The following is a 25,791-nucleotide window of genomic DNA, read 5'->3' on the forward strand; positions in this document are numbered from 1 at the left end:
CCCAATTAAAATACTGTCATTATAATAACTTAACTTTAACGAATTACAACACTCGAGAATAATGGAAATGGTGAATGACGTTAAAACGTACATTATTGCTGTCGTTAATGTATACACTTACTGAATTGTGATAATTTTATTGAAATAATTAAAAGCGTGAATGTTTATATTATGAACTGCAACGCAACTCGTAACCTTGGCGGGTTTTATAGATTCTGTTCTGTTTTTAGATGCGGTTTATTTTGCATTTGAATTATATTAATTCTGTAACATTTATTGAAGTAGGCCTTACTTTGCGGAAATCCATAACTATCCAAATGTTTTAAGTTTTCTTAAGTGTTAATTCCGCCAATATTTGTCTTTAAACAATTCGACACGTTGTGTTTCGCCTCTATACGAGGCATCCTCAGGACACGTTGACTCGCCAAACTCTGACACGAGACTCTAGTGAATTTCACTGGGCAAATGAAACTTGACAACTTATGTCTCAAGGTGACGAGCGCAGTTGCCGCTCAGAATTTTTGGGTTTTTCAATAATCCTGAGTGGTACTACATTGTAATGAGCAGGTCGTATCGATTACCATTAGCTGAACGTCCTGCTCGTCTCGTCCCTTATCTTCATAAATATAAAAAAATGCTCTTTTCTTGCTGGCCCCTAAGTCGTATCGGTTCTGGAAAACAGCAGCCAGTAATTGATTCGACAAAGTGTCGGCACAATCTTAAAATGTTTTAGTATTTGTGAAGATCAATTTTTTTACTAATCTGATAGGCTAGACCCACGTACTTAGTAGGATGCTCTGCTTAGTATCATCTCCCCAATTTAAAACGAGCATTGAGTAAAGAATATATTAGAGTTTCACTACGATCTCTAAAAGTAGTTTGACGCTCATATAATTTTTGCTTGCATGTGCAGAATTGTAATATTTTGCTCCGGGCTGTTTATTTCAATTCTATCTGTGTTGAGGTTTTTAACCATTGTTTTGAGAAAAACTGATGAGACGAGACGTTCGCCTATTCGTATGTGATATGTCCTGCCATTGCATTGTAGTGCAGCTCAGGATTGTTGAAAAACACAAAAAACAGAGCGGCACAAAAACGTTCTATACACAAGAACATATGATTCGCATCCTGGTGTCTGAATGGCAAAAGTGTGCTTAAAGACAATATAAGCAATGGTGTAACTAATGGTGCGACGGAGGCGGTCGTATACGAAAAGGTAGGTAAGAGAGGGATGGATATACAGAAGCAACCAGGTTAATTTAGTCAAGAATAGCTATATTCAACTTAAAATTAATTATACAACAGATATTATACTACAATAATTCAAGAGAATAAATCCCTAACAGGCCAGTGTCGGTGTATATGTCAACAGAGCTGTAGGTAGGTTTGTCAAATCATTCATCAGTGATAAATAGATTTTACAAGTTATTGTCAATTAATATAAATATATCATTTTGAATTGTTGGCAACATTAATTTCCTTTCTAAGTCGATCCCAAAATCGCATTCTTTTCTCTTCTGGAACAGTTACCATCTTCATTTCTCGTGCTAAGTTCATTGCTCTTATGTTTGTGTCAGATTTTTAAAGGGTCCCATTTCAGATTATCTAACTCGTAACCTCCTTTGTCACGACTAGGGTTCCTGAAAGTGTAAAATTTGAACGGATTACTTAAAAACCAGTCACGTGCGAATTGGAAAGCTATTTGTAAAGAGTACTATTGTGTTTCTTTCGTCATATTGAAATAAGAACGAAGTATTAAACTTATTGTTTACAATTTAGTTCATTTATTTGTACTCCGTGTATTAGTTTATCACTTGCTTTGGTGAATTAACAAGTATTCAGTTTAAAGAATAATATTTCAAATCAGTTCAGGAATTACTTGATAAAATAATAAAAATAGGAATGAGAGCATCCTCCTTCTTGAAAACTGTTTAAAATATCAACCTAGTATTTGAATAGCGAATTGGGCGAAAATCTTTGCTAATTTAAAAACTAATTTAAAGAAGAATAATAGAAAAAAAATACTGACGTGTCTGGTTCCTCTAATTCCCCAATGATAAAATTGTTAGGACTATTTAAATATGAATTTTTAAGCCTTTTTGCGTATTATACTCAATTAAAGCAATATTAATCTTAGAAATAGGGTAATGATACAAATAATTTTCAAGCAACTATGTCAACATTTTGTCCATGATGTCTGTAAGTGCCTATTGTATATTTCAACTTTAATTTGTGACTCACCTATCATCAATCATATTATCAGGGAGAGTAGTCGATTCCAAAATATTGAATTTTAAGGATTTAAATAAGGATTCGTGAGATACTAACTTTTTATTTAAATCAGCTTTATTGATTCGTCGGTGTTGGTACGGACTTATGTTCATTAATTTTCCATTCGGAGGTCCTTCATCAGGGTAAGTGTTCACTACACTTCGTTCGCGGTAAAGTCCCGGTCTAGCACTACGAAATTACGCTCATAGTACGCGAATGAATTGTAGTGAGTTGACTCACCTTGATGAAGGATAAAATATAAATAAAAACTACAAAAATTACAGTGGTAACAAACAAAAATATATATTAAAGGAAAAAAATATTCTTACCCATTCTTAACAAAATTAGCAAACAATTCAACAATTTTCCCAATGAACTCCTTTTCGTTTGATTGGGCGTCGCTATAGGCGCTGTAAAGCGATTTACATCTGAATAAATAACATATTTCATCATTCTCAGTCGCTCCTGTCCAATTTAAATTGGGTACTGAGTTTCGCCAGCCAATATTGAAGGAGCCCTTGAACGCAAATCTATACAAATATACCGGAGAGCTTGAAATCCCGCATTGTAAAACCGCTTGACGAAGCAACGAGTACGTTTGAATGTCTGAAATATATTTTGCATACCGCCTCAAACTTCGCTCCGTTATTGTGCCATTCAAGAAATAGAACCCCATTATTTGTCGCTGTATATTTTTATAGCTCTTCGATTCATATTCATAAGTCTGTCCTTCGAACGGTAGCACGTATTGGAAATTGTAATTTAGATAACTCAAGAGATTCCTATTGTGGGCTATACCTTTTAACCTAAACAATGATTCAAGATTTGTATAACCCATTATTACTGGAATATTGTTTACGCATTTTGTTTCATACAATTCTAAAGGTGGCTGTCTCATGAATGGATCTTTGGAAGTAATCTCAAGAGAGCAGCTGAACGAATTAATCAGTCTTTGATTATCTCTTACTTCAGTACTGTCGAAAAGTCCTCGAGATACTGAAAGCAATTTATCAGTTGTACAATTACTGAGGATTTCGTACAACGATCTTCTATTGAATGTTTTGTATTGACTTTGCAGTTTGTTAAGAACTTTATTAGTTGCTTTTAAGTGTTCTTTATTATAATTGCTTGGAGACAATGCACTGCCACTTAAAACAATAAATCCTGAACATAAGCTTTTTGCCATAGGAGAGACTAACATTGATGCTACTGTTGTTGCAGCTGTTCCTGATCCGGCAGCTGTAATTCTTTCAGGGTCACCATTAAACAGCTTGATATTATTTTTAACCCATTTGATAGCTGTTATGATGTCTTTTGCACCCATATTCCCCTCAGCAAAATCATCATCCGTATTCAAAAAACCAAATATTCTTGTTCTATAACCAGCTCTTACTACAATTACTTCTTCATCTATGAAGAAATCAGATCCATGGAAAGATGAATGTTCGTGGAACCAAATAAGAACAGGATATTGCTGTATTGGTCGTGTTATTGGCATAAATATATTTATGCCAATAACAATTGGCATAAATATTGTCAAATATAAACAATCTTCGGTATCCATTAAATGGGTCGAATCTGGTTCGTTGAATTTGTAGACTTTATTTGATTTCCAATCGTTTCCTATTAGTGGTGCCTATACAGAATTTACTGTAAGATTTTATCAATTTAAATACCTGTCTATGTTTACTTTTTAAAATGCATCCAAATTAATTACTTATTTAGATATTAAATGAAAAACCCTACGCAAATCTGGTGATGTTCTTTGCCTGTCTGGGTATGAGAAGAAATAAGATCAAAAGAATAAAACAGTACACACGTTTGAAGAGTCTTGTTTTCACAATTAAGGTTTCTTATGTAACTGTTTTTGGATTTATTTTATATTCAATTCCAAAGTCCATGGTTCTATTTAAATAAAACACTTTTTAAAGGATTAAGACGCGCGTAATTGTAACTGAGTTTTTAAATTAAATTTTGCGTTAAAGTTACATTTTTAATATTATTTTAGCTAACCCGACGTTTCTAGACCTTTCCAGATCACGTTTTCAAAGGGACTGCAGATGAATTTTCAATAGTTTCAATGAAAGTCGTGGTTCTAGTTAATCTGAATCAATACTTGCGTTCTAAATTGTTAAATTGAAATGGCCACATCTTGTGAAAGCATCTTGTAAGAACGATACTACATAAGTATTTGTGTTCATATATGATTATTTAAGGGAGAAGCAATTGTGTTACTAGTATCCCCCGTAAGCGCACACACACTAGCATAACGGTGCTTCACTTGCCAATGTCACGGCGCAGAGTCCTTCTCTTTTTACTCGTCCGTGTGTAAGCCTTCCCCTTTTGAAGTAAGGTGACAATTTATTGTTAACAAGATACATACGACACCTTAAATCTTAATTTCTTCACCGGTGGCTCTGCATACGGTATTCTATAAAACGCGACGTACGGTTTACTGTTGAATACTGTTACGTAATGTTTCCCAATTAAAATACTGTCATTATAATAATTTAACTTTAACGAATTACAACACTCGAGAATAATGGAAATGGTGAATGACGTTAAAACGTACATTATTGCTGTCGTTAATGTATACACATACTGAATTGTGATAATATTATTGAAATAATTAAAAGCGTGAATGTTTATATTATGAACTGTAAAGCAATATCTCGTACCCTTGGCGGGTTTTATAGATTCTGTTTTATTATAGATTTTAGATCCATTATATTTTGAATTTCAATTATAATATTAATTCTGGAAAATTTATTGAAGTAGGCGTTACTTTGCGGAAATACATAATTATTGTTATTTGTTTGAGTTCTTGTGACAGTTTTCATCATGCTCGCTTAAATGTCACTGCTTGTGGCGGCGACGTGGGACGGGTCGTTCCTTTCCCTAAAATATGGTCGGGGGAGGCGATGGCTGGCCCATGCGTCATGCTCTTCAACGGGCGCTACTTGCGATGGCAGGATGATCCTGTGGCCGGAAACTCTACCTCATGGTTTTAAAATTAAAAATTATATTTTTTATAATTGCTAATAAAATGGTCGCTAAATACCTTTATTTATTTACGGTGTGTGTGGATTGATGCAGCTACTGTACTCAATAACTTTTGTATTAATTTACATTTACTTTTTTGACTTACTCGTGTAAGACATTGACTATTTGACGTTTGAGTGTGTCTGTTGTATCATTTTACATATTATATTGTAATTGAAATCATTTGTAAATCGATGTAAATGTAACTCTTGATATAAAAGAGTGGCAATGATTTTCTTGCTACATCTTCTCATTAGCTCAACCCTTTCCGAAGTAGCGGTAGATTCAATAAGAAAAAAATTATATTTTTTTTTGACATTCATAAGTGTCATTTCCGTGACCTACGTGAATAAACTGATTTTGATTTGATTTGATTAATCCAAATGTTTTAAGTTCTACTATTAAGTGTTAATTCCGCCAATATTTGCCTTTAAACAAGTAGCCACGTGTTTTGCCTCTACATGAGGCATCCTCAGGACATGTTGACTCGCCACACTCTGACACGAGACTGAATTAAATGAGCCGGAAAACCACGATGCCTTGTGAAGAGGTGAAACACGTGTCGAATTGTATTAAAGACAAATATTGGCGGAATTATCACTTAAGAAAACATAAAACATTTGGATAAATTCTGGAATTTATTGGTCGTTGTAAATCGTTGATTCAATTCTATCTGAAAACTAGTAAAACTAGTAAAAGAAGAAAAAAAATATACCAATTTCAAACATACGTACTTATATCTTTAAAATGGTATCTAAAAAGTTAGTTTTCTCTAGAATATTATAAAGTTGGCGCAAAGTTTAACAACATTATATTTATATTTTATACCTAAGTTACACAATACGAAATATACTGGTTTTAAGTAGTCATTACTAAGTATTTTGTACTTACCTTTAAAAAATAACTAATGGCCATTTAAGATGTTAATCGTCAGTATGATTTCACTAAAAGATGTTTTCTGTATACAAATGCATGTATTGTTGTGAAAAAAAAAACAAAAATACTTAAGCAATTTTTGGAGGAGTTTCATAGACATCATCACACAAACATCAACCTTTAATTAAAATAAAATAAAACAAAACAGAAGATAAAAACATCTTAGATAATTTAAATGTCTAGTCTCTTGCTGTTAGACAACCGATAAAAACAGGCCAGGAATATTAGTTTAGTTTGCGTGACAAGTTACGTCTTACACTCGCGATTTGTGTGATATTTTGTGTTAGTGTGCGTGCATTGCTCAAAATAGATGTTAGTTCTAAACTCAATTTTTTACGACGTTTTCACAGCTGTCATAGTCTATCAAGACATAAATGATCTAAGATAAAACAACTCAAATTATACACAGTAAAAACGCTTACATTAATAATAAATTTAAATTTGTGAATAAATAAGTTTCCTCAATTCCCCATAGATTACATGTGTTTTTTTTAAACAATTGGACTTATTAGGAAATTTGCCCTTGCACACGAAAAAAAAAATTAAAAAATAATTAATCGGTTGAATTTTGATTCTGCTCCTTTTTTAAGAAGTTGGTTGAAAAGACCATGTCGAAGTAGCTTAGGCAATATTCAAATGAAAGAAATTAGAATAATAATTGTTATAAACATTATTCATTAACCATTACTATTAATAGAAAAAAATTGATTGGCAACAAATTGATATAAAAGCAGCCATTTATACTTATTATTGGTCAACTATTTAAACTCGTCGCTCACTAAAAAGAGTTTAAAATATAACAATCTATCGTTTAATAATAGTTATTTATGGAACGGTTGTGTAATAAGGGGTATTAAAACACGAATATGGATTTGGATGATAATAGTATCACATGAGTGTTTTAATACCTAATTATCAACAGTTGCATACAAGACTTTATCTACACCCAGAATATGAATCCTCTAAAAGATTCTAAAACCCTTAGCTTACTGCTAACACTAAAACACCAGTCCTAGTAGTAACCTAATATCATTCATTACTGATTATATACATATAAACTAAGTATTGAAATAATTATTTATTTTAGTAGTAATTTACATTTAGTATAGTACAATAATTAAAATTCACTCGAATATAATGTTCTTTTGCAGCGTTTAAAATGAATCGCTCATTTTTTGTAAACAAAACAATAAAAGTATCGAAGCAAAATGGCGGGGATTCGAATAACCTACTTTTTTTTACGGCGCGCGACGTTCTGGTAGTGTGGAACGCGCGTAAACGAAAATGTTCCTTTTTTGAAATTCATACAGATACCACGCATCGAGAAATAGGAATGTGGCTGTCTGTTGAAACTCTTTGCGCATGAAGGGATCGAATAAAAAAACCTAGGAGTGTTATTATGAAATTCAGTACATCATTACAACACTCGTTTGGATTATGTAATAGTTATTAGAACATTGGGTGTTTTAATGATGGCAATAAGCTAACTGTTTCAGAATCTTTAACAGAGGATTTAAAGCATGGGTGTAGATAAAAATTGTAACCACGAGTATAATATCGCTAATCATTAATACAATAAACCGATCATATACGATAAGCTATCAAACGAATTTAGTTATTTATTAACACTGTATTAGAGACATGGTTCGAATAATGCTTATAAAACTAATAATTTGTATTTTAAATATAGCATTTGTGGTTTCAGATAGACCTATAGTCAAAACTACTCATGGTTATGTCGCTGGTGTGGAACTGAAAACTCTCTACGAAGGGCTGAAGTATTATGGTTTTATGGGAATCCCGTTTGCTGCTCCACCAATCAAAGAATTGAGATTCAAGGTAAAGTTCTTACAGTATAGTTGGGCTCATATGAGGACCCTTTCAGCTTGATTATACCCATTACTTCATTCATTTCCTTCACAAAAGGTTTCGTAAATTGAACAGATAAGTAGGGGCGATAAATAAAATATAAACATCTGTTTCTTTAGCATCTGTCGTATCGGACTATAAATTTAGCAGCTGTGAAGAGTTTCGAATGCGTATTTGTATATTAAGAAATTACAGAATCCACAAAAATACGTTCTTAATATTTGTTATTTACTTTACTTTCTCCTAAATAAAAAGGCGTATGAGTAAGGTATAATAATACCAATAGTTTAATTTAAAGAGCTTTACTTTTTTGCTATATCAACTATTGGGTGAGTTACTTACTGAATGTTACTTAGGTAAAGATTCAGTTCAGTTTCATACTTCCTCAAATATTTTTAAAAAGGACTTACTATTACTATTACCTTATTTGCTATACAAAAAAACTTATATATATCTTCTATTAAGTGCCAGAAGGCTACCCTCTTCCATAGCCGTCGATTTTAAGATTACCAATATCATAGGTTTTCAATTTGCATTAAGTAGATTAAATTTTACTTACGAGTATCTATATGAATTAATGAAGATACAGGTAATGTAATGATGTATAAGATTGCCATTGAAATGTATTCTTTGATTTTTCAGGACCCAATAGAGATTGACCCTTGGCAGGAAACACTCGAAGCAACAAAGGAAAAGCCCGCTTGTGTTCAACACAATACCAATATTAAAAAAGGTCAACCCATCGGGCAGTACGGCGTAGAAGATTGCCTGTATCTTGACATTTTCACCCCAAACATTGATGAAGTTCACAGACCCGTCATTATTTTTATTTACAACGAAATGTTTCAAGTTGGATATAACAAAACAAAAGATTACGCGCCAGATTTTTTTATTGAAGAAAACGTTATAGTAGTAACTCTAAGCCATAGATTGTCAGTTTTTGGTTTTCTATCTTTTGATGATGATGTTCTTCCAGGAAACGCAGGTTTGAAAGATATATACATAGCTATCAAATGGATTAAGAATAATATTGAGCGATTTGGCGGAGATCCTGATAGGTTAACTCTAATGGGCTCTCAAGGAGGCGCTGTTTCAATTGACCTACTTATACACTCAGAGGCTAATAAATTGTTTAATTCAGCCATTCTTCAAAGTGGCTCATCTCTAAGCCAATTATACTTAGAAAGAAATGTTCGAGAAAGGGCACTTAAACTCGGAGAACTATTAAAAATTCCTTCAACAACCAGCGAAAAGCTTCTCAAGGAGCTCCAAGACGTTTCACCTAATGAAATTCTTAAAGAGGAGCTCCGAGCAATGCCCAATCATTATAATGTAGAGAATCAAAGAGGTTTATTGCCTTTCGGGCCCGTTGTCGAGAGAGATGGTTTAATTAATCAACTTCCAGAAGATTCATTACAGGACGTTAATATTCCCATTATGATTGGTTATAATTCCCGAGAAGGTCTCGACGCTTCAATACAATATCTATTAGAGCCCAATTTTATTGGGAGCATAAATAGGAATTTTCCTCTCATAATGCCGAGACGATTGCGTTTTAAATTCGATCCTGAGAGTGACAGTTATATAGAAGCCGTCGAAGAGGTTAAGAAATTCTACTTCAAGAAAGCGATTACAATAAAAAGCGTGCCCCAATATGTGACTTATATTGGCGATATTCTTTCGTCTTACAATATTAATATGATGGCTGAGATGTATTCAAATAAGACGAACGTTTACTTTTATTATTTTGATTACTACAGCGATTTGAATGAAAATAAGAATAATTTACTAAAGTTGTCTGTTGTCGATGATGGTACTTGGGGTGCAGCGACGGCAGACGAGCTTTGTTATTTGTTCAAATGTCCCCATTTGATGAGTAAATATTTAAGGTATAGAGAGTCAATGTCTGAAGAAGCAAAAATACAACGTAGTTTGGTAAAACTATGGACGAACTTTGCTAAGTACGGGTAAGTATCGTGTTAATAATATAAGATACATAATTACATAAAATCTTGACAGTTTTAGGGCACTAGCATAGCTTTCATCACATTTGCCTTTGTATTGAGGACAAACGAAAGTACAGGTCGCCTGCTATTCAAATATCATTGGCTATTCAGTGATCATCGCCGCCCACATTCTTGATTATTGAAAAAAAAATTCAATGCAAGTGCGTTGCTTAACGTCGTATGAAACGCGTTTGTAATGATCGTGACACTCTCACTACCCTTATCATTATACCACTCCCAGCGTAATGAAATACTTGCTTCATAATTATTACGTACGAGTGGCTCCTTCCACTTTAAGAAGTTACCTTTCGTTAAGTTAAAATGGAGAGCATTGGCTTACAGATTACACTTCATCAGTTCATAACTTTATTTATTATATGCTGTAAATAAGGAAATAAATAAGCAAGCATAGCCTCGGGGCCGCAAACCGTTTGTGGTGTAATTGGTAGACTCGTTCACTCTCAACACGATGACTCCGGTTTGTTCCTCGCTGGCCACGCGGTTTTGCAATTCATACTTCCTTTTATCTCTCTTTATATAGATACAAAGGAGTATGGACCACAGTGACCATATACCATCAGGTGACCCGTACCGCTCATTTGTCCTGAAAATTTCATAAAAAATGCTATAAGTGCTCGAAAATGCAAATAGTTTACAGCATTGTATTAATTTTTGTATTCAATACGATAGTTCAGAAAGTTTCTTAAGACTACACCCTATGTTCTAAGATTGGGGATTAATCACATAGTTAAATTAAAGCTAAAATATTTCCATGGTCGATTTTTAAATTTTTCTATAAAATTGTAAACTTATTACTTTTCAGAAATCCCACACCAGACAAGGCAAATCCCTTAAGCATTAAATGGCCTACGTACAGTAATGAATTGAAGCAATATCTTCATATAAGTAACAAAATGGAAGTAAAACAAAATTTATTACAAAAAGAAATTCAATTTTGGAATAAGTTTATTGAGAAATGGGGTCGAAGGGCTGTTAATGGAGTTGTGAAGGATAATTATATAAAAGATGAACTTTGATAGATTGTTTTATGTCAAACTTCAATTTTCTGGTAACAACAGAATGACCGTAAACTGTACAAAGGTCAAATCAAATCATAATCAATTTGACCTTTGACCAATAACATTTTCCGAAGTGGTATGGCCTAATCGGTTTTCAGTTCGGTGACCCTTCAGATAGAGAATCCAAAGAATTGATCACATATTCATTCATTTAATATTCATATTCATTTGTGCTATGCTATTAAATAGGGTGGTACAAATTTGATCTTACAATAGCTTAAAGTATCTTTTTTTTATGGAATAGGAGGACAAACGAGCGTACGGATCACCTGTTGTTAAGTGATCACCGCCGCCCACAATCTCTTACAACACCAGAGGAATCACAGGAGCGTTGCCGGCCTTTAAGGAAGGTGTACGCGCTTTTTTTGAAGGTACCCATGTCGTATCGTCCCGGAAACACCGCACAAGGAAGCTCATTCCACAGCTTTGTAGTACGTGGAAGAAAGCTCCTTGAAAACCGCACTGTGGAGGACCGCCAACATCCAGATGGTGGGGATGATATCCTAACTTGTGGCGTGTCGTGCGAAGGTGGAATTCGGCGGCAGCAATCAGGTTTAACAGCTCTTCGGAACACTCCCCGTGATAAATGCGGTAGAAGACACACAATGAAGCGACGTCTCTACGCAACGCTCCAGATCGCGCAACGCAATGATCCAGCCGTTCACAGAGCACTGCTGATGCAGATCTGATGCACTTTTTCTGTGCAATAAATGCTTTGTTTATTATTGAAGAGTTGCCCCACATTATGAGACCATATCTAAGTATGGACTCAACGTACGCATGGTAGGTATCGAATCTCACTATGCCAGTGAACGTTGACCCAGGTTAAATTCCAAACCATGGAATGAGCTTCCTTGTGCAGCCAATATTAATACCATCTTTGTGCTGCAGAAGAGGGCTATTTATAACCTAGGTCCTAAAGAATCATAAAGCGAAAATTTTTAAGAAATAAACATTTAGCACATTGAGGAATTAGAAGAACCCGTGACAATCATAATGTTAACACGAGGAACAAATATAAACTTGTTATGCCTACTACTCGGCTAAGTCAAGTTTATAAGTCTTTTGTGGTATGTATATGCTTTTATAACAAGATCCCAAAAAAAATTCAAATCAAAAGTATTACGATATTCAAAAGAATTGTTAAAAAACGTTTGTGTGGTAAAGGATACTATAGCATAAATGACTTTCTTAATGATTCCACAGATAGGGAATGAAGCAACCGCCCTCAGGCTATTAGACAATAAGTTTAATTGCACAATATTGCTTGGTAAACAAAATTTTGATGAAAAAAATAGCCCTCTGAATTTGTTACCCCCATTCCTCTCAAGTCTGAGGAATCCTTTTTGGAATTGGTGGTAGTTTTGACTTTCAATAAGTGATGTCACATCCTATTTTGAATAAAAATATTTCAATTTGAACTTGCACAATGTGCGCCCGTCTATAGGAAACGGGTATTGCCGTCATTATGCACACCATTGCTGAACAAGTCCCAAAAAATCCGAAGCACTGCAAGCGTAAGTATCAATGTAATGTATGTATAAGTACATAGTCATTTATAACAATTCTATCACCTTCTGATTTAGGTTCCTTTGTCGCATACCACCAAGTGACCAATACACATCTATTTCCTCCTCCTTCATAAAAAAAGAAATTCACAAAGTTATTTTAATCCACGTGACATGATTTTATCGGATACAAACTAAGCCAAAGTAACATAATTTATCACTAAGCGATAGGACTGCTAAGTACTTAGATTAACTAGAATTTTATCAGAGACACGTCAGTTCGATGCTAGCAAAATGTGAGCGTGTGATTCATAAACATAACAAATCAGTTCGTAAGCATGGACAAAATTATATTTATTATTGCTTTAACAACAATTGTGAATGGAGATGTGATTGTTTCTACAAACTCAGGCAAACTAGCCGGAAAGGAAGTAAACTCCATAATTCCTGGTTACAAGTATTACTCTTTTTTGGGCATACCATATGCGAAACCTCCAACTGGAACACTTCGATTCAAGGTGAGTTACCGGATACAACAAAACAATGATTTAATTTTGATAATTAAATGTGAACTGTTACAATTTTAGCCTCCAGTTCCTCATGAAGGTTGGGACGATGTTTTAGAAGCAAAGAAAGAAAAAAAAACATGCGCACAATTCAGTTTACCAGAGAGTTCTAAAAAAGAACATGGATTTAGTGGGGATGAGGACTGCCTTTACTTAAGCATTCACTCACCCAAAATTTCGGCTGAAATAAAAAAAAATCCTGTCATTGTTTTCCTCTACAATGTACTATTTAAGACATCATACAATGGCTCTAAAGAATTCTCACCTGACTTTTTCATGAAAGAAAATGTTATTATTGTCACTATTAATCACAGACTTGGAGCACTCGGCTTTTTATCTTTTGGAGATACTGTACTACCTGGAAATAATGGGATAAAAGATATTATTATAGCCTTAAAATGGATACAAGAAAATATTAAACATTTTGGAGGTGATTCTGAAAATATGACACTAATGGGTAACCAAGGTGGAAGTGTTTTAGTTGACATACTATTACGATCACCTAAGGCAAAGGGACTTTTCAGCAAAGCTATCCTACAAAGTGGAACATCATGGAATTCTATGGCATTTGGAAGAGAATCAGAAAAGAAGGCAATTAGTCTATCAGAACATCTTGAGAATAAAGCTACAACGAGTAAGTCTATAATTGAGAGACTATCAAATGTGTTAGCAGAGAATATTACTGCAGCTGAACTGTTATGCTCTCATCCAGATGAAGCAAGGTCTATTCAAAGAGGCATACTTCCGTTTGCTCCTGTAATTGAACCGGATCATCCTGATGCTATTATAACAGAATATCCTGAAGAAAATAAAGATAAAATTGAAATACCAATAATGATTGGTTACAACTCCCGAGAGGGTATCGATCTATCCGAAAGATTTCTTCAAAAGCCTCAGTTTCTTACCTACGCTGATAGAGATTTCCTAATGTTACTGCCAATTCGGACTGACTTTCATTTCCAGAATAATGATGAGGTATATTTTAAAGCGGTACAAGAAATAAAGGATTTTTACTTTAACGAAGGCTATATTAAAGTTGGGAAACCCGGTGAATATTTATCCTACATACACGATGTTTCAGTATTTTATCCCATTGATTTTACTGTTAGATCATATGCGGAAATTTCGTCGGCTCCCATTTACTACTATATGTTTGACTACAGTGGAGATTTGAATTACAAGAAGAAGTCTTCGCTAAAAGATGCAGTAACAATCGATGGCACGTGGGGATCTTCAACTGGGGATGAATTGTGTTACTTATTTATTTGCAATCCAATAAGGAAAACATACAAAAAACTGTTAGACGAAGAAGAGTCTGAAGAGATTAAAGTATTGGAGACAATGGTGGGCTTATGGACAAATTTTGCAAAAACTGGGTAAGGATGAATAATTTATATTGGAATTTAGTTCATATAAAAATAAATAATAAATTGTTAAAGTTATATTTCAAACAATTATTTTCATGAAGTGTACAAAAGTATAAAAGTAATTACTTGTTGTATTGTTAAGTAATCATTAAAAACTGCGTTTCTTTGTTATTAAACTTATTCGCTGCCTAAGAATAATAACATATATATGTTATTATTCTGGACTGGTCGTTATATGAATAGTCCAGTTTCATTTGAATTGTACGTTTATGTTATGATATCTTTTACTTTTGTCCGTTTCCTTATTTTTGAAGTAATCATCTGTCACGTACCTATATGTTTGTTTACTATTTTTCGCTCAATGGGGAAAGTGAAACGTTTTTGTTGGTTTTTAGGAGATGCTTGCTTAGTAATAAAGATTATTGTTAGCGTTACAAAACTTATGCATATAAGTCGCCAAAAATTAATATTTATTTTTCAAGTTCGCAATGAAAGTAGTTTCTAATACTATAAATAGGCCTATGTTACAATTGTCTCGAGCATGCTTTTCCACTGCTATGGCTGGCCGACTGATAGTGTGTCGGTTCCAAAAAGTTACGTCTATTTATTAATTATAGACTAAACACTAGTTAGTTGACGTATTAGAAATAGAAATAGAAAAAATTAATGATACGATCTGACCAGTTGGTCAGATCGTATCATTAAATTTCATTAAGATCGGAATTTAACAATTTTGTGGCATGTAATGTATCCTTGGGATTAAAGGAGATATACAATTGAATATCGTCAGCGTACATATGATAGTATGTATTATTTATGGAGTAGATTACATCTGCACTATATAAATTATTACAATAACATAATAAAGTTTAATTAAATTTTGCTAACTTTTAGCAATCCTACGCCACATGCAGATGAGGTTACTTGGAATCCAGTGACGAAAGAAAAAAAGGAAATTCTAGTTATAAGTGAAGAGTTAAAAATGAAAACCAACCTCCATGAAGATAAAGTAAGATTCTGGGATGATTTTCTTGAAAGATACAATAATATAGCAGTTGATGGAGTTGTTAAAGATTTAATTAAAGATGAATTATAGTTACATTTCTACTTACTAAAATCTTTCATTTTAGAACTTCTTTTAATATGGTATAAGAATACTAATTTAAATTTCCTAATTTTATTAATGTTTAAAATTTGTACAAAGAAATGATTTTTAATCGTGGTGTTTAACAGTAATATAACGATTTTGTAGAACTTATAAATTTTGTTCAAATTTTCATAGATATAATAAAAGGGTTCAACTCATATTCATTTTCTAAAATAATAGAAACCTCAGTTACTTTAATTTCAAGAGTTATATGCAAATGAAAGCTCTGTGAAAATCGGTAGCTTTAACGGAGCATGATAAACTGGAACATATAGGTAAATAAATACATAGACAAAAATTTATGAAGATCGTTCTCTGGTATTAACCCGATGTAATCAATAATTATTTAAACAAATGGATTTTTTTAGTTATTTGTTTGATATTTTCATTTAAAACATTAACCACTTGGCGTTGCGCAGAGACGTCGCTTCATTGTGTGTCTTCTACCGCATTTATCAAGGGGAGTGTTGCGAAGAGCTGTTTAACCTGATACCTGCCGCCGAATTCCACCTTCGCACGACACGCCACAAGTATGATATCATCCCCACCATCTGGATGTGTGGCGGTCCTCCACAGTGCGGTTTTCAAGGAGCTTTCTTCCACGTACTACAAAGCTGTGGAATGAGCTACCTTGTGCGGTGTTTCCGGGGCGATACGACATGGGTACCTTCAAAAAAAGCGCGTTCACCTTCCTTAAAGGCCGGCAACTCTCTTGTGATTCCTCTGGTTTTGCAAGAGAATGTGGGCGGCGGTGATCACCTAACATCAGGTGACCCGTACGCTCGTTTGTCCTGCTATTCCATAAAAAAAAACCGACCGCAATCCGGAAACGAAATACATATAATTTGGATACAATTTTAGTTATAAACAAAGAAAGAGTACCGGTGAGGTATATTTTTTCACAGGCCTGAACGATTTCTATTCCAACTGGAAGACTGGGTAGTGAATTCTATCGTTCTGCACAATTGCTTAGGACGGTTATTTGGCTTCGTATTCCAACACGTGCCTAGTGCCTCTTCATAACTGTACATAATTGTTTATTTTTATTTTATGAAAATAAGAGACGAGACGAGCAAGACGTTCAGTTGATGATTCTACAATTGCGCTCGTCACCTTGATACGTAAGAGAATTTCACTAGCTACGGCGCCATTCAGACCGAAACACAGTAATGTTGTGAACATTACTGCTTCACGGCAGAAATAGGCGCCATTGTGGTACGCATAATCTAGCCAGCATCCTGTGCAAAGGAGCCTCCCACTGGTAAATATATATATTACTTGATCACGGCTTACCCATTGAGACGCCTCGAATACTTCAATATAATTCTGTGGCTATAGAATATGTTTTAAGCTTTAAGCTGCTGTATAAATTATGGCTGAAGATATATTCTGTAAAAGGTTGAAGGTGTTACTAGATTTTTACATTAAATATGTCATGTGAGCCAGCAATGCCGTTTTATTTTAACGGGTCTGGTCGGTACTCATAGTTTCAGCCATGGTAAATATAATGTGATGAGCCTACCAACACTGCGTCTTCCGGTACGTGGTCGCCATTCGAGGACTTTACTGCCCCTCCGGCCATCTGTCCGTTGAACTATGTGCCCTGCCCACTGCCACTTCAGTTACGCAATCATTTGGGCTATGTCGGTGACATTGGTTTTCCTACGGACTCTCCTCAGTTCTCATTCGATTTCGCAGGGAACGTGCATGTCTCGATTGCCCCGATAGAATAATCCCGCTTAAGTTATTTTGTATCCTAATCAATTATATTATATAATTTATTCATTACATTATTAATATATATATACACGTGTTTCGCCTCTACACGAGGCATCCTCAGGACGTGTTGTCTCGCCAAAACGAAAAACGAGACATTCTCGTGCCAGATTTTGGCGAGACAACACGTCCTGAGGATGCCTCGTGTAGAGGCGAAACACGTGTCGAATTGTTTTAAGAACAAATATTGGCGGAATTAACACTAAAGAAAACTTAAATCATTTGTATAATTATGGATTTCCGCAAAGTAGCGCCTAACTCAATAAATTTTCGTAGTAATCTCTTTTACCCCAATATCACGTTATAGAGATAGCGAGCGCGCAAAACCCTCCGAGACAAGCATTCTTTTCTGGCTTTAGCAAGCTGATTCGGCACTTAGCCAAAATTGATTTAAGTGATCCCAGCTTCAGCAGATTCTTCTGTGAAGCCTCTGAAGATCCTAAATATCTCCTACTGGAGTGTGAGACCATTGCTAGGGTTATAGCGGGGTGGTTTAAAACGCCTATACATACTCTAAGTGAACCCTCTGAGGATCTTACGCCTCTAAAAAGTTTCTTATAGGTTTCAAGGATGTATTTTAAAACTTCAGCTTACCAATGATAATCAGCACCTCTACATGACGCTCCGATTTTCACGGTAAGGTTAACTGACGACATGCGCTCACGCGCTAGCATGATAAATATTGCATTTAAATGTCTTGGATTTAACCCCAAATTAATAAAAAATTCCTCCAAGAGTAATTTACGCAAGCGCACAATTAAATTGAAACTATTTTCTTGTAAAGTTTTGATAAAATTGTACTGGTCTGGGAGGTCATAAAAAAATTACTGCTGCCGTAGCACAGTAATATAAAGTAAAAAGCACACGTCATTCTTGGGTTTTGAACCTTAAAACGGTCTAATAAGAAGCATATGATATATGAAAGAACTGTATAGATAAAAAGTTCTATAATCAATATCCTTGTTAAATGTAAAGCGTACGAAGGATTAATTAATATTATTAATTAATCTCATAGAGAGTGGAATTACTATCAGTACTGCAAGATAATAAATAATACCCACGCGATATAATTGACTATCATGTGGATATTGTTATCAGATCTGCTCGTATACTAGTAACAAAATGGACAATTCTTATTGGATATTGTATTCGTTGTTGTTAATAAATATATTGTGTATGCTTAGAGTTTGTTTTTGTGAGAGTGTTCAACTGAGATTGAAGCAAGGTGAACTTTCGGGAGTTGTGGAAAAATCGTTTTTAAGTGAACAAAATTATTATGCTTTTAGAGGAATTCCTTTTGCAGAACCTCCAGTTGGCAGTCTAAGATTTAAGGTATGAATCGTTTTATTACTAACTACCTGACCTGACACACGTAGATCTGATCATAATAAAAAAAAAAATTTCCGCATGGAATTTCGTAAAATCTTAACTGACATTTACTCTGTAAAAGGAATAATCCTACCAAATATCAAGTCTCTACGACTTATGGTTCCAGAGATATCGTGATGAGTCAATACATAGGTGAAAATCTCGTATATAATATATATATTACTAATTTCATAAGGATGCGTAACCAGCGGTAACCTAATAGCATCAACTTGTACCTAGTGTTATGTTATTTTAACTATCCAAACCACACTTGACACGATATAACAATCGCTTATCATCACAGATTCTATCGATCATTCCAATACTTTTTTTCCTAATAAACTCCATTTAATTATAGTAATTATTCTTACGTGTACATAATAACACTTTCACTTATTACTTATTAAAGTTATATCATCTGACGTGAAGGACATTTTACTTAGTATAAAAATAACGCAGATAATGTCAGCCATACTTTTCATCCAAACATGCAATATACAACTTAATATTAATAATATGCCTACACAAAATATGCACACATCAAAACTATATTTCTATTATCATAAAAAGAGTAAACCTAAAGCGGTAGTTAGATATAAGTATATAATACGAAGGAACTTATATGTAAATAGACATGGTTAAAACAAAATTTGAAATCCAGAATAAAGTCTTATTGTTTGAAATTTTCAGCCTCCTGTACCTAATCATGAATGGGAAGGTACTTACGAAGCTCACCATAATAAACCAACATGCGTTCAGTATAGTGTCAGAAACAGAAATGATGAACCTTTGGGAATATCCGGATCAGAAGATTGCCTTTACCTTAGCGTATTCACTCCAAATTTAGATGGTTCTTCACCAGTAATTGTGTTTGATTACAACGACCACTTTAAAACTGGGTTTAATGGATCACATACATATTCGCCAGAATTTTTCATTCAAGAAGACGTTATTGTCGTCTATATAAGCCATCGCCTTGGAGTTTTTGGATACCTAACAACTGAAGATGAAGTGATTCCTCCGAACGCAGGCCTGAAAGATTTTATTTTAGGTTTAAAATGGGTTCAGGAAAACATTAAAGATTTTGGTGGCGATCCAAAGCGCGTAACATTAATGGGAAACAATGGTGGTGCTGTGATAGCAAACTTATTGCTTTATTCTAAACAAGCGAAAGATCTCTTCACCGCAATAATCATTCATAGTGGAAGTGCAATGGAATCCACACTTTTCTATTCAAATCCAAGGTCCAAGTCATTCAGGCTTGGTGAATTACTGAACATAGAAACAACTGACAGTAGTGAATTATTGGAAAATTTGCAAAGACTTGATAAAGATGTTTTAGTTAGTGAACAGGATATGGTTATAGACGATGACTTAATGGACAACTATCAAATGAGCATCCATCCATTTTCACCGACAATTGAAAAAGATAGTGCAGATGCAATACTGACCTCTTTACCTGAGAAGCTAAATATTATTAATGACGTCCCGGTTATGATAGGATTTAATTCTAGAGAGGGCCTAGATTTCGCCTCACATTACATAATTGAACCAAGAATGATAAACAATAATCCAAATTACTTCTTCGTCTTTCCAGTTAGAGTCGATTTTCGTTTTGATCGCAATAGTTCAATATACGAAAAGGCTTTGGAAGAAATTAAATACTATTATATGAAGGATGGATACCTCCATCACAAAAACATATTAGAATATACGGTCTACGTTGGAGATGTTCTGAAGATCTATGCTGCGCATGTTGCAGCCAAAACTTTAGCTAGAGGCCTTCAATCTAATGTTTACTACTACAAGTTTGACTTCAGAGGATTATTAAATGAAAATAGCAACTATTTATCTAAAATCGCTAGATTTGGCATAGGACATTGGGGTGCCACGGTAACCGACGAACTTTGTTACCTTTACTTGTGTTCACGAATTAAGAAAACGTATAAGGAATTAAATGAATTGCCGAGTCAGCAGCCTGAGTATAAGGTTTTGAACAAAATGGTAATATTGTGGACTAACTTTGCTAAAACTAGGTATGTACCCAATTTTAGTATTTTTTTTATAGCAATAACCCTCACTTCTGGGATTAATTAGACAAATTGAATTTGAAAACAAATTTATGAACGACGCGTGACTCGAACCTGAAGATGAAGCTTGAGAGTTGAACAAGACATAATATCAAGATTGATGAACGTGAAGTCACTCGAACAATTGGCTCAGTGAAAGAATGCTCGCACGGAATGCGAGAGGTCGCGGGTTTGAGTCACGCTTCGTTCATAAATTTGTTTTCAAATTTAATTTATGTAGGAATGTTTCATTCGTTTATTTATCATTTCCGGTGATTCACTAGCATTTTTAGGTTTTTGTTAATTGGCAATAAAAAAGGATCAAAGTTTTGAATTGTACAATGCTTTATTCCTAATAGCTCTAGTGGACGATCAGCCAATCATGTCGAGCGTGTGGAGAACGCTATTTAGTGCATTGCTACTTGTATTATTACATACTCCCTGGGCGACCGAGCCTTGAACAAAAATGGAAAACTAATGGGACATCTGGATTCGAACTGGAGTCTTCTGCTTTCCGGATCACCCAATGTCCCATCTGAACTATTATAGTCTTGTATATAGTTGCGAAATTTACCTTTGTATTCTAATGTTATTGTAGCAGTTTCTCATTAAAACACGAATTAAACTACATTTCTCGCCCCTGAAACCTGTTTTACATTAAAATCGTTGGAGCCGTTTCCGAGATTCAGATTATATATTTATATACAAGAATTGCTCGTTTTATGATTCTTTGGTGTGGCTAGCAGTTTGTGATAAACGCTTACAAAGGATTTCGACACGCACGTATTTTGAGGGCTTTATTTTGAATTCAATTTTAAAACACCTTTATTAACCAATCACGAAATAGTGTTGAAAAACACAAGCATATATTTTTTTATGGCATAGGAGGTCACCCGGTGTTAAGTGATCACCGAAGCCCACATTCTCTTACAACACCAGAGGAATCACAGACGCATTGCCGGCCTTTAAGGAAGGTGTGCGTGGTAATCAATTAAATGAGTGGATTTAGTTTCCAGGGTATTTAAATATCAATAATCTTTTTTGCTAGTTTAACGATGAAAGCGTCAATTTTAGGATATTCTACTATATTGTGTAGTTTATGTAGGATTCTCCGATATGGAATACTGAGTGCAAATTTGAGAACTTTCTTTTGTATTATTTGTTATATTGTATCATTTTGTAATAATAGTTGCAAAAATATTTAAATGATAATCATGGACTAGAAAAGAAGGACTCTGCGCCGTGATATTAGCAAGTGAAGCACCTTTATGCTAATGTGTGTGCGGTTACGGCGTATACTAGTTACACAATTTTTTTCTCCCTTAAATAATTATATATCCACAAATACTTTTATAGTATTGTTTTTACACTTTTTCACAACGCACAACGGCATTTTTAAAATGTTTTATTGCGACGAAAACTGATCTGTCACAGACGGCAAATCTCATAATGGCGGCCGATCGGCTTGTATTAGTGTAAGTGTATGCGTGGGTCTATGTATTTACACGTTTACCGGCTTGTTTTGGTGCTACACTGTTATGTAAGGTGACACGGAGTCCTTATTTTTTTACTCGTCCGTGATGATAATATGATGTTTGGGCGTGTGTGTAACATCTTGACTGTTGCTTCTCAATATATTCTTGATAATGTAATGTATGTTCATAGGCACATAAGTAAATTTGCCAGAAACTGTCATAACCATAATGTTAACACCAGGAACAGAGATAAACTGATGATACCTACTACTCGGCTTAGTCGAGTTAGTAAGTCTTTTGTGGGGCGATGTATATGCTTTTACAACAAGATTCCAGAAAATGTTCAAAACAAAAGTATTACGTTATTCAAAAGAATTGTTAAAAAACGTTTGTGCGGTAAAGGTTACTATAACATAAATGACTTTGTTAATGATACCACAGATTGGGAATGAAGTGACCGCCCTCAGGCTATTAAATAATAAGTTTAATTGTACAATATTACTTTGTAATCATATTTATTCGATGAAAAAAAAAGCCCGCTGAGTTTGTTGCGCCCATTCTTCTCAGGTCTGAGGCATTCTTTTTGGAATGGCTGGTAGTTTTTTGACTTTCAATAAGTGATGTCACACATCCTATTTTGAATAAAAATATTTGAATTTGAATTTGAATTTGTGCTCGGCAAGCATGTTAGTCCAATGATGTGTCAACTCGTGCAACCAGAGTTAAGAATTACAAAATGATTTGTGGTATAACGAGATTATGTTGACAATGATATTTATTGTAAATATTAAACCATCTTTCCAGGAACCCTACTCAACCCGGCGAAGATGAAATACTCAAAAATTTTAAATGGCTGCCTATTAATAAAGATGCTGATGAAATGAATTATCTACACATAACGAAACAACTTAAAATGAAACTCAATCCTTTAGATGATAGAGCTGAGTTTTGGCTAACATTTCTGGATAAATATTCTAAATTGGCGGTTAATGGCTTAGTACAAGAAAACTTAAGCCATGATGAGTTATAATCTTGTTTTAATATAATTCTGATGGTATTTTTTTTAATTCGATTCCTGTAAAATATTTTTTTATTTAATTTTGTCGAACCCGTCAGTGGAATGGTGTACTTTTGTCTGTATGTGTGTTGTTTAATTACCAACGACCATCCACAAAGCAGGCTACGGGAACTTGAGTGTAATATTTACATTTTTTACATAACGATCTATATAATTTGTAAAAGTTAAAATTATTCGTTTCTGTAATTGTACAGAAACGAATGCGATGCAACCAGTAGTGGATAAAAAAAACTTTTCGACCACTACTGGTGGCAGTAGTGGTTTTTTTTATGACAATAAGGGACAAGACGAGCAGGACGTTCAGCTTATGGATATTGATACGCCCTGCCCATTACAATGCAGTGCCGCACAGGATTCTTGAAAATCCCCAATAATTATGAGCGGCACTACAATTGCGCTCGTCAACTTGAGACATAAGATGTTAAGGTCTCATTTGCCCGGTAATTTCACTAGCTACGACGCCCTTCAGACCGAAACACTGCTTCACGGTATAGAAATAGGCGCCGTTGTGGTACCTATAACCTAGCCGGCATCCTGTGCAAAGGAGTCTCACGTGGTGAAAGTGATTTAATTTCTTAAACTTAAATTATTTTAATTAATCAAATCACTAATACCACTGTTAGAAATTATAAACAATATTGTAAGAACTCTAGTTACGCAACTCGATCTGTCATGGCCTAGGATGATTTAACCATTGGACGCATAACCACTATGTTCTGTAGCATCATATAATATATAGAGGGCCATGTTTGCCTTTATATCTCTAACCACTTACAGAACCTAATAGCCTAGTTGTCAGTATAACATAATGAAATAATGAATTGGTATCCCAGAGACGTAACGAGAAGCAGGGATAGACCCATAGGAGGAAGACCTTCCTAACAGATGGAAAAGATGCCTCAAGATATCCACTAATGGCACCTTCTGGAGTCCCATGTCCATCATGGACATCCTTATGCATAGTTGTTGTTGTCATCTGTCATGTGTCACTGAAATAAAGGCTATAATCATTTTATTTAATAAATAATTTAATAGAAACATTTATATTCTGAAATCCACTTCTTTTTAGTAACAGCGCCATCTAGTATTATTCTTTGACACCCGAAACAGGACCGGATAGCGTTTAGGTTAGTACTTCGGCTTCTAGTGATTGTAACTTGGAGTCGCGTGCCTTAATTAAACTAGATGACGCTATCTGATGAACAATTAGGTTACAGCCTTTGACTTTATTACTGCTTAGCTACCACAGAGTACATTTTACAATTATACGGAAAATAGCTACAGGATCGAATGATGGCCTAGTAACCGAGCCATAAACAACAAAACAAATAAGAACGAAATATATACTTTTATTTTACATTCATTAAATGCTGTAGTTTTTAGATCTATCCAGAAATACCTGGCAATAGGTACCTAAGTAGATATTCCTAAAAGGTTTTCTATAGTCTATAGAGCATTATAACCATTATTCCATGTCTGGTTGATGGATTTAGGTTGGTAAGTCCTGCTTAAGGCGAAGAATGGGCAGAAAACACGCAAACATGATGTTTTTAGACAAGTTTTGTCGTGAAAGTATAGCATTTCGAGCTATGAACACCACTTAATCCTGTTACACATATCCTTAAGTCTTATTTGTAGGTTGCTAATGCTTGCTGTTGGTTAACATTGCCGAGCCTTTTTGAACTACCACTTTTCTTTGAAGTTAAACAAGTTTTTTGGCATGGCGTGACGCATTTTTTGATACTTCTCTCAGAAAAGTTATTCTTATAGCTTGTACTTTTTTGTGTAGGTTCATTTATTCAGATTAGTAGTGAATAACGAGGATTGTAAACATATAAACTGTTTTCCACGCAAGAATTTTGAAAATATTAGCTTTGTTACATAGATGGCGGCCCGGTAGACGTGAACTCATATCGCTCAAGACCGCTGGCATTTAGTGTCGCCTTAAGCTTTAAACGTAGTAACATACTAACTTACAAGGTTAGTAGGCAAAGTTTACAGGATATAAATAAGTTTTTTTTTTAAATACTTCGTCAAGTCTAAATCTACAATATGTCGTTATCCATATTTCATTATTTGGTCTAATATATATAGATTATTAGACTGTCTATTGAGTTCAGTATCAATGTATAATGTATACCTACTTGTTAAATCTATATACATAAAAATGAATTGCTGTTCGTTAGTCTCGCTAAAACTCGAGAACGGCTGGACCGATTTGGCTAATTTTGGTC

The 25,791-nt window shown here is 34.4% G+C and overlaps 4 protein-coding genes across 17 annotated transcripts in view; 3 read left to right on the plus strand and 1 right to left on the minus strand.

Moving 5' to 3' along the window:
• LOC126972010 (juvenile hormone esterase-like) overlaps positions 1-3,975 on the minus strand; it is a 38,063-nt gene extending 34,088 nt beyond the window's left edge. For 6 of the 7 annotated variants that reach the window (XM_050818551.1, XM_050818555.1, XM_050818550.1 and 3 more), the window contains exon 1: positions 2,601-3,975. In XM_050818551.1, the coding sequence (XP_050674508.1) occupies positions 2,601-3,835 (1,235 nt within the window). In that variant the 5' untranslated portion in view covers positions 3,836-3,975. Of the gene's footprint in view, positions 1-1,358; positions 1,641-2,600 lie in introns of those variants that run through there. The other variant, XM_050818552.1, reaches the window with a different exon arrangement.
• LOC126972008 (juvenile hormone esterase-like) overlaps positions 1-11,340 on the plus strand; it is a 44,646-nt gene extending 33,306 nt beyond the window's left edge. For 3 of the 8 annotated variants that reach the window (XM_050818537.1, XM_050818538.1, XM_050818539.1), the window contains exons 2-4: positions 7,955-8,088; positions 8,761-10,085; positions 10,948-11,340. In XM_050818537.1, coding sequence (XP_050674494.1) covers positions 7,955-8,088; positions 8,761-10,085; positions 10,948-11,161 — 1,673 coding nt within the window. In that variant the 3' untranslated portion in view covers positions 11,162-11,340. Of the gene's footprint in view, positions 1-2,132; positions 2,200-7,882; positions 8,089-8,760; positions 10,086-10,947 lie in introns of those variants that run through there. The other 5 variants (XM_050818542.1, XM_050818543.1, XM_050818541.1 and 2 more) reach the window with 3 other exon arrangements.
• A 942-nt stretch (positions 11,341-12,282) lies between these two features.
• Positions 12,283-15,761, plus strand: LOC126972007 (esterase FE4-like). The gene is made up of 3 exons (XM_050818534.1): positions 12,283-13,229; positions 13,299-14,653; positions 15,539-15,761. The coding sequence occupies exons 1-3, from the start codon at positions 13,050-13,052 to the stop codon at positions 15,738-15,740; spliced, it is 1,737 nt and encodes a 578-aa protein (XP_050674491.1). The 5' UTR covers positions 12,283-13,049; the 3' UTR covers positions 15,741-15,761.
• Positions 15,762-18,676: 2,915 nt separating this feature from the next.
• On the plus strand, positions 18,677-23,523 carry LOC126972006 (esterase E4-like). The gene is made up of 3 exons (XM_050818533.1): positions 18,677-18,899; positions 19,626-20,971; positions 23,284-23,523. Exons 1-3 carry the CDS (start codon positions 18,690-18,692, stop codon positions 23,507-23,509), a joined length of 1,782 nt encoding a protein of 593 aa, XP_050674490.1. The 5' UTR covers positions 18,677-18,689; the 3' UTR covers positions 23,510-23,523.
• Positions 23,524-25,791: the final 2,268 nt, after the last annotated feature.

Source organism: Leptidea sinapis, chromosome 25 (genome assembly GCF_905404315.1).
Source record: "Leptidea sinapis chromosome 25, ilLepSina1.1, whole genome shotgun sequence".
Lineage (NCBI taxonomy): Eukaryota > Metazoa > Arthropoda > Insecta > Lepidoptera > Pieridae > Leptidea > Leptidea sinapis.